General features: G+C 44.6%; 1 protein-coding gene and 1 long non-coding RNA gene across 2 annotated transcripts; both read right to left on the bottom strand.

The window, feature by feature from the left end:
* Nucleotides 1–1904: 1904 nt before the first annotated feature.
* On the bottom strand, nt 1905–5904 carry LOC139758492 (uncharacterized). Its single transcript, XM_071679983.1, has 4 exons — nt 5780–5904; nt 3807–3919; nt 2837–2998; nt 1905–2224 (listed from the first exon to the last, which is right to left on the bottom strand). Exons 1-4 carry the CDS (start codon nt 5887–5889, stop codon nt 2214–2216), a joined length of 396 nt encoding a protein of 131 aa, XP_071536084.1. The 5' UTR covers nt 5890–5904; the 3' UTR covers nt 1905–2213.
* On the bottom strand, nt 3972–5773 carry LOC139758499 (uncharacterized). The gene is made up of 2 exons (XR_011714854.1): nt 4143–5773; nt 3972–4102 (listed from the first exon to the last, which is right to left on the bottom strand). It is a non-coding gene; the product is annotated as an uncharacterized lncRNA (long non-coding RNA).
* Nucleotides 5905–9695: the final 3791 nt, after the last annotated feature.

Genomic DNA, 9695 nt, shown 5'->3' on the forward strand with positions numbered 1-9695 from the left:
TTCACGAAACTGTATCCCATTAATAACATAGAAGACGACTTCCCTCTGTAATTAGGTCTCGCCTGGACTTAATAGCCCGTCATCGGTGACTGTAATTAATGCCATGTTAGCAGCTGGCTCTGTCATTACGGGCAAACTTCCCCAAGAGGGTGAGGGGGCCGCTAGACGACACTCCTCTGGGTTAGGTTAAACTTGTTGGTGGCAACAAGTGCGCTTCTGGGGAGGAGGAGCCAGTCCTCCACCACCCACCAGGAATGGGGAAATGGAAGTCTCTTTGAGGGGTCTGGCTCAGCTGTGTGTTGGTTCGTCCCTTAGTGAAGGTCTTCTCTTTGGGGTTCTGGGTCTTGGCTGGCTGTGTTGTGGGTCTGGATGAAGGGTTGGCCGCTAGTGTTGTGGGGTCTGGATGAAGGGTTGGTCGCTAGTGTTGTGGGGTCTGGATGAAGGGTTGGTCGCTAGTGTTGTGGGGTCTGGATGAAGGGTTGGTCGCTAGTGTTGTGGGGTCTGGATGAAGGGTTGGTCGCTAGTGTTGTGGGGTCTGGATGAAGGTTTGGTTACTAGTGTTGTGAATCTTGCTCAAAGGAGTTGTAAGCCAGTCTTATAAGCTGATTCACAAATATTATTATAGGCTTTTATAACCACTCACTGATCTTCGGGTTTCAGAGGAAGGTTTGAATTAATGGTGTTGTTTACCGTTGCCGCCCACGTCAGCAACATGTCAGCAAATTGAAGTCAGTTCAGCATTTTCTTTGAACGAAGGTGTTCTTGCCTTTCCGAAGAACGGGTCTGAAGTGACAGCACTGAAATCCCCGTACATAAACACCAACAGAGGGTTGCTGGCCTAATGACCTTCCTCATAGGTCGATGGCCGTTAAACCCAGCAAACAACAAGGCCACAGCGATGGGATGAGAGGAGAACGGTGGTCAGCCAGGCTATGCAGTGTACACAGTTGGAGAGGTTTGAGAGCGGGTTTGGGTGGGAGGGACGGGGTTTCATATACGAGATACAGAGTCAAGGTAATAGAGGGTTTATGAATCTTTGGACCAGATGGCTTCGAGGAGGACTCAAGCTCCACGAGATGAAGCTTCACGAGACGAAGCTCCACGAGATGAAGCTCCACGAGATGAAGCTCCACGAGATGAAACTCCACGAGACGAAGCTCCACGAGACGAATCTCCACGAGATAAAGCTCCACGAGATGAAGCTCCACGAGATGAAGCTCCACGAGATGAAGCTTCACGAGACTAAGCTTCACGAGACGAATCTCCACGAGATGAAGCTCCACGAGATGAAGCTCCACGAGATGAAGCTTCACGAGACGAATCTCCACGAGATAAAGCTTCACGAGACGAATCTCCACGAGATGAAGCTTCACGAGACTAAGCTTCACGAGACGAATCTCCACGAGATGAAGCTCCACGAGATGAAGCTCCACGAGATGAAGCTTCACGAGACGAATCTCCACGAGATGAAGCTCCACGAGACGAAGCTTCACGAGACGAAGCTTCACGAGACTAAGCTCCACGAGATGAAGCTTCACGAGACGAAGCTCCACGAGACGAAGCTCCACGAGATGAAGCTCCACGAGATGAAGCTCCACGAGATGAAGCAATAGATGGTCTCAAACTCGACTCTTGCAGCGAACACGATGGTTGTGATCATAGCAACCAATTTGATCGTGTACAGACGTAGCCTTGAACAGCTGGGTTTCAGAGAAATGATCAAGGGGAAGAAGAGAGATGGATGTTCTACTATGGGAAGGTTAGGAGAAATATTTGCGAATGTTTCAGAAATGAAAGGAGAAAGAGGTAGGTGTGGGAGCTGTGGATAAGGAAGTGTGTGGAGGAACACACACACACACACACACACACATATGCTAATGTTCCAGGGAATAAAACGTGATACATTTAACAATCCAACAACTTTATTCAGGTGACATGAAACTCTTGACAACTGTAACGAAACACCGAATCTTCCACAATTCTATGTCTGATTTTTCTCCAGAGGAGAAACACATACACTACAGATGACCATCAGTAATGAACCCGGCTTCACCCACTGCTTCATTGGTTCTTTGAATCACCTGGCAGAAGGAGGTGGAGGGGTGGATGATGGTGACCTCATATCTATAGACTGATGATAGGTGACTCATACGTGGGCGGGAATGGGTGAGCCGAGGGCCAGTGTTCCGTAGTGAGGCGAGAGGCAGACCGACCTAATCATACCCTGAAAAGGAGAAGTTTGAGTCAGACATGGTGAACCATTGACAATGTGACGGGAAGTTTGTGACGGGAAGTTTGTGACGGGAAGTGTGTGACGGGAAGTTAATATCGACAACGACTGCATCAGAAATTTGACGACACTGAAGGTTATGACAGATCTACTGGGGGTTTATACTGTGTAATCAATGCCTACCATCATACACATAGTATATATACAATACCTATGTCCATCTATCCATCTATCTATCTGTCTATCTAATTATCTGGCAGCTGATGAGGTGGATTGCCTCCACGAAACATGTCGTGCCACATGTATAGAAAAATGTTAAATAAAATTGTATGAACTACGAATGAAGTCCTCTACAATATGGCCCAGGGCAACAAGGCCCATCTTACGTTACCTGTACAATATGGCCCAGGGCAACAAGGCCCATCTTACGTTACCTGTACAATATGGCCCAGGGCAACAAGGCCCATCTTACGTTACCTGTACAATATGGCCCAGGGCAACAAGGCCCATCTTACGTTACCTGTACAGTATGGCCCAGGGCAACAAGGCCCATCTTACGTTACCTGTACAATATGGCCCAGGGCAACAAGGCCCATCTTACGTTACCTGTACAATATGGCCCAGGGCAACAAGGCCCATCGTATGCCTTGCTGATGGAGGAGTCCTCACACTGGGCGCCCAGGAGGTAACAATCGTTGTTGTAAGTTACGCCATCAGTACCACACACGTAGTCAATGTGCTGAGGACAGAAGAAGTTGCAGTCGCCAGCTGTGAGGACGAGAGATAGGGATGAATACATTAGTCAAGAAATGGTTACACACACACACACACACACACACACACACACACACACACACACACACACACACACACACACACACACATAAAGATATCATCAGCCAAATCGTTATGAAAGAATGATCAAGACGACATAACACATGACGAAGACCAGAACACACGTTCCAGCTACCCAGACACCCCCCACACCCCCTATCCCCCCCTCACCATGAAACCCCCTCCCCCTCCTTTAGCCGGAAGACACCCCTTACATAAACTTCGTGGACAGTGTCTGTTCTCAACACGGCTTTTACAGAGTGTGTGAATTTTCGACAAGCTATCTTAAGTCCTACTGAAGTGTGGTCACTCCTTCAGATATACATAGGGTGACGAGGGTCTTCCTGGGATCTGTCATGCCCATACTTGTGCATGGAATTGTGGGAGGGTCTGCTGAAGGGGCTGTTCTAATATACTCCGAGGCATGTGAGAGTGTAGCTAGGATTGCCTGGTATCAGCTCCCAACACTGGTGTGTGGGAAAACGGTGGGGGTTTGTTTGGTGGCGCGTCACCCTCCAAAGCACCACTGAGACTTTAGAATGAGAGCAGAACTGAAGTGGAGTATCATGAACGGGGAGAGGGAACACATAAACGAATCCTCTGGACTTGTACACTGCGAATAGTAGGAGACATGGGAAGACCACAGCCTTAATGGCACACATTCGTATTATCATCTACCACGTACAGAAGAGGAATAAGACCTGCAGGTCCTTCCTAGACATGACACCGTGATCAAACTTACGATAGTCGGTGGCTGTAACAGTAGTAGCAGCCAGCGCCACCACTAGGAGGACGGCCATCATGGGAACTGCTCGAGCCATGGCACAGGTGTTGGGTGGTTGCTGGACCAAAATCCTGGAAACAAAATTATTGGATATTGTTTAGCACTATGTGTCTTCCGCTGTTGTTTCTCTCTCTCTCTCTCTCTCTCTCTCTCTCTCTCTCTCTCTCTCTCTCTCTCTCTCTCTCTCTCTCTCTCTCTCTCTCTCTCTCTCTGTATATCTTACTAGCTATCAGACACTATACATCACTCACCACCTCCTGTGTACCACCAGGTCCTCCGTACATCACTCACCACCTCCTGTGTACCACCAGGTCCTCCGTACATCACTCACCACAGCAAGTGTACCACCAGACCCTCTGTTCATCATTCACCATAGCAAGTGTACCACAAGGGTGGTGGTAATAGTAGTTTGCTGTTGACTGTCTAAAGTGACATTCAAGATTCCCCAGGCCTAAAGTACTTCCATGCTGGTTTAGACTTGCAAGAAGAAACCCCTCACCTTTGTCTAATCTCTGACAGTCACTGAAATCTGGCACGGGCGTTGAAAAAATGTGGTGAATTAGCGTAAGATACGCCACATAGGTAAGATTAAAGACGCATGGCACTGATGAAGTTGTACTTTAGGAAATTAGTTGACATCTCTCATACCAAAGAGTTGTGATAAATGGTCAAGCCGCAGGATAGGTAGACGTAAGAAGTGGAGTGCCACAAGGACCAGTTTTGGGTCCGTTTTTCTTATAAATATCAATGATATTAATAATGAGCTGCATTGCAAGATATCAACATTCGCTCATGATACAAAGCTGGAAAATAAACCTATGACTGAACCTAAAAGTCCACAGCTTCAAACCGACATAGACAAAATGATAAACTGGGCTTATAGATGGCAAATATATTTCAATATTCATAAGTACAAAGTTCCAGTAGGAATTCTGCTACTGGAAAAAAACAACAATGAAGGAAAAAGACTTTGGTTTAATAATCTCTGGTGACCAAAATCAAATATGCAGTGCACAGAAGCAGCGAAAAAGAGCGAACAATATTCTTGGATTCATAGGTAGAAACCTTCGAATCTAATTACAAGGAAATCATCCTTAATTTGTACATTTCACTGGTTCGTCTACATCTTGAATGTTGTGTTCAGTTTTGGTCACCTTTCTTATAACTGACTTTAAGAGAATGAAGAGCTAAACAGATGATTCCCGGACAGAGAAACAAATCCCACGAGAGCTGATGAAACGACGTGAATCTCTTTGTCTCAGAAAAGAGAGGTTCAAGAGATGATCTAATACGACTATTCGTCATGATCAAAGGCGATGATAACCCTTGTTCTACCAAGAGTTGATTCATCCGATTGTATTCTTGGTAACGGATGCAATCTTGTGGTTAAACGTTTTACCTCGAATGAGGCGAGGTAGTTTTTCTTCAACAAGACCGTTAATACCTGCGAGTGGTTGAGATCAGTACAATAGACACGTTTAGATAATAGATTTGATAAATCGCTTCAAGTCCAGGACTTGGTATCATTCACGCCTCCTTAGTCACATTGACAATATACAGGTCGATCGTTCGTGATTACCTGTATGTCTTCTGGCTTTTACGACACTAATCTGTGAGTCTCTGATCTATTCCAGTACCGTAGCTAACTTCGGGTTAGGCAGAACCACACACAGACGTGGCCCTGCACCAGTGTTTCAACCTTACGTCAGGTAACCGTAAGTAACGCCAGGTAACTCCTCGTATAGAGGGACCAGGCACAGATATGGTCTTACCCCCTGTGTTACACGTTCTATGGACGGTAACACCAGGTAACTCCTGGCATGGAATAAACAGACATAGACATGGTCTTACCCCTGTGTTACACATTGTAGCAGCAACGTCAAGGAACGCCTGAGGAGGCAGGCAGGACCAGACGCAGACGTAAGACTTACCTGTTTGATGAGACTGATAACGCGGCTGCGAAGCGACTGATGGCCAAACGTGGCTTCACCTCCTTATATACCCCGTCGCATGTACCATCCACTCCAGCTTGGGTTGTCATGAAGAATATATCAGTCGGTTAAACGTAAATAAGCTGATATCAGGTCCTCACACTCTCTAGAGAAGCTTATTTGGGTTGCTCTTTCAACAATCAGTAACAATAAACCATTACAAGACATAATTTGTAAAGGAATCATAAGGAAATAGATGATTATCTCTGGATTCAGAGGAATTCAAATTCTCTTTACTTCTGGTTAACATTGCGTTCTAAATCATCCTGGATTATCTATCAATTTTTTTTTTTCAGTGTAAGGAGGGTGGTCTGCATTCGTGGAGCCCCCATCTCTTAATCTTTCTCTGTTTTTATGATTATTTCATTACTTAGTTTAAGCTCTTCGTCCAACGACTTTTTTGAAAAAAAGTATTTCCTCATTTTTCTTCGAATGAATTTTCTTGTTTGATCTTATGTTATGGTCTCTGGTTGTTCTCTTTCAGGAACTGTTCAGTGTTCTTGTCATCAAACTGGTTTGACTATTCAAAGGTTGTAATTAGGTCAAGAGTTACTGCTCTCTTTTCCACATTGGATAAACCTGTGGCTTTCTGAATAAATAAAAGAATAAATGAAACTATATATATATATATATATATATATATATATATATATATATATATATATATATATATATATATATATATATATATATATATATATATATATATATATATATATATATATATATATTCTTTCTTTCTTTCATACTATTCGCCATTTCCCGCATTAGCGAGGTAGCGTTGAGAACAGAGGACTGGGCCCTTGAGGGAATATCCTCACCTGGGCCCCTTCTCTGTTCCCTCTTTTGGAAAATTAAGAAAAAAAAAAAAAAAGTGAGAGGGGAGGATTTCCAGCCCCCCGCTCCCTCCCCTTTTAGTCGCCTACGACACGCAGGGAATACGTGGGAAGTATTCTTTCTCCCCTATCCCCAGGGATATATATATACATATATATATATATATATATATATATATATATATATATATATATATATATATATATATATATATATATATATATATATATATATATATATATATATATATATATATATATATATATATATATATATATTCCTAAGAGTCCACGGGGAAAATGAAACACGATAAGTTCTCAAGTGCACTTTCGTGTAATAATCACATCATCAGGGGAGACACAAGAGAGAAATATAACAGTCAGATGATATACAACGAAGAGACGTAGCTAGGACGCCATTTGGTAAACATACGATTGTCCAAGAGAGGCAACGAGCGTATCATAAACTTATCATTTTACAAATTTTATCAACGATAAAGTTATTTAATTTGTATAGACCATCACTAATAATAAGATTATGATTCTTTGTGTATCTAATAACAGAAGATTCAATGATATTTCTCGTGGTAAAAGAGTTAGATAACTGAGATGGTATTACTCTTATCAATACAATGATCATAGTTTTTAACGTGATCAAAAAAGGCATTTGATTCTTGTCCCGTTCTTATACTATATTTACGTTGCACCTAGGAGAATGTTCTGGTGAAATCCTGATTAGGATATTCTTTATAGTATTATTGTTGCTGAAGGCAACATTTACATTAAAGGATTTAAGCAACATGGGAAGTAAAGTAAATTATTAAAAGGGAGAGCTAAAAGATTCTTGGTGTCAATGAGAGGTTTGTACTCAGTTTCCAAGTGAGAGGCTATATTCTCTGACGTCTCTGAAGTGGGAAAACTTGAGCGGGATTTTCCTAGAGTCAACGACCACCTTCCTGGGATCGACTCTCCAACCGTCTGCTCAGCCCAGGCCTGTTTACACCCGTTTTCTGTACGTCCTACATCTTTACAGTTACACCTTCATTGTTTACATTCTAAATAGGATATTTGCTATTCAGTTTCTTACACAATTGGCAGTTTATATCTTTAAAGAGCTGAGAAATTATACAGTTATATAATCAGACCTCGTGATCTAAAGGAAAGTTCAAAGCTTCGTTGTACTTCTACCAAGGCCTGAGTTATCACTAAGGTGATCTTGAGTTATTGTGTTATGAAGGGACTTCCCCCAACTTGTTTTCCTACTACATGCGTGTGAGAGTGGATACTCCCAAGGCAGTGTGCTGCTGGTCGGGGTTAACAGGTCCGCTGCTGCAGGTCCGGGGCGTGGTTCCCTCCCTCATCCCATCTCACTTGTGTGGAATCGGCTGGTTATCAGGTAGGTTAGGTTTGCCGGCACTGCCATCTTTCGGATTCCTGTATCGTGATGTTTCGCATCACAGATCCTGGTATGTTTCAGGTCAGAAGGCACTGAGTATGTTGAAGGTCACCAATGATGCGGGTCATTAGGTCCCAGTGTGCGCCTCAGGTCATCAGACTCGAGTAAGTTACAGGATACCAGCGCTAGCGAGGTCGCATTAAGAACAGAGGACTGAGAATGAGAGGGAATATCCTCACTTGGCTGTGTGTGTGTGTGTGTGTGTGTATGGGGGGGGGGGGGGGGGGGGTGATGTTCACTTGCTCGTTGCTCCTGGATCCTGGACTTCACAAGGCCCTGTGTATATTGAATTTGGGTCGAGGCTGACCATAATAATACATCAGTGTATGATTTTGGGAACTGCCGCTTCTCAACCACGGCGTCGATCATATTCTATCTATTCCTGTAAGGCAGCAGTCGTCAGGACGAGAAGTTTGTCGAGGTCTGATTCCCCACCCACTGCGGGTTGGGAATGTACTGCTTCTCTAAATTTCATTCCTGCAGGGGTACAGCACACTGCATTGCTAATGCCAGCTGCTAGACTGTATATGCTGGCATAGTCTGTCTACCTCTCCTAATCCTAGTCAGTATGATCTTTGTTCACTGGCCTAGGGTCGAGTTTGGAGGACATACCAAAGTCAATCAACCTCACGGTTAATCCAAATCTGTCGTCTACGAGAATGTTTCCTCCGTGGAGATCGGCGTGGTAGTAACCTGCTTCGTGAAGAGCAAACGTCTGCTGGATGATTTGTAAGAGAGCCATCAGGCATTTCGAGATGCTTGCTCTCATCAGGAAAAAGTCGTAGTCATCCCCCGAGCAGAGTTCCATGACGAGACTGTACGGGTTGCTCTCCACTACACCATAAAGTCGTGGTGCACCTCCTTTGCCGTCTAGATCCTGCAATACGTAAGCTTCCTCGTACATTGCAGACACATCCGACGGTGATTCGTATTCTTTTATTGCTACCAGGACCACACCACTAGTTAGAATAAGGACGCCCTTGTATGTTGTGGCAAATGCCCCCTTTCCTAATACCGCCCCTTTCATCAGATCTTTTCTCAGAATGACTGGCACGTCCTGAGGAGAGCTCCTTGATTTGTCTGCTGATGGAGTGGGAAGGTTGACTGGCACGTCCTGAGGAGAGCTCCTTGATTTGTCTACTGATGGAGTGGGAGGGTTGACTGGCACGTCCTGAGGAGAGCTCCTTGATTTGTCTGCTGATGGAGTGGGAGGGTTGACTGGCACGTCCTGAGGAGAGCTCCTTGATTTGTCTACTGATGGAGTGGGAAGGTTGACTGGCACGTCCTGAGGAGAGCTCCTTGATTTGTCTACTGATGGAGTGGGAGGGTTGACTGGCACGTCCTTAGATGAGCTCCTTGATTTGTCTACTGATGGAGTGGGAGGGTTGACTGGCACGTCCTGAGGAGAGCTCCTTGATTTGTCTACTGATGGAGTGGGAGGGTTGACTGGCACGTCCTGAGGAGAGCTCCTTGATTTGTCTGCTGATGGAGTGGGAAGGTTGACTGGCACGTCCTGAGGAGAGCTCCTTGATTTGTCTGCTGATGGAGTGGGAAGGTTGACTGG

This window comes from Panulirus ornatus, chromosome 30 (genome assembly GCF_036320965.1).
Source record: "Panulirus ornatus isolate Po-2019 chromosome 30, ASM3632096v1, whole genome shotgun sequence".
In the NCBI taxonomy this organism is placed as follows: domain Eukaryota; kingdom Metazoa; phylum Arthropoda; class Malacostraca; order Decapoda; family Palinuridae; genus Panulirus; species Panulirus ornatus.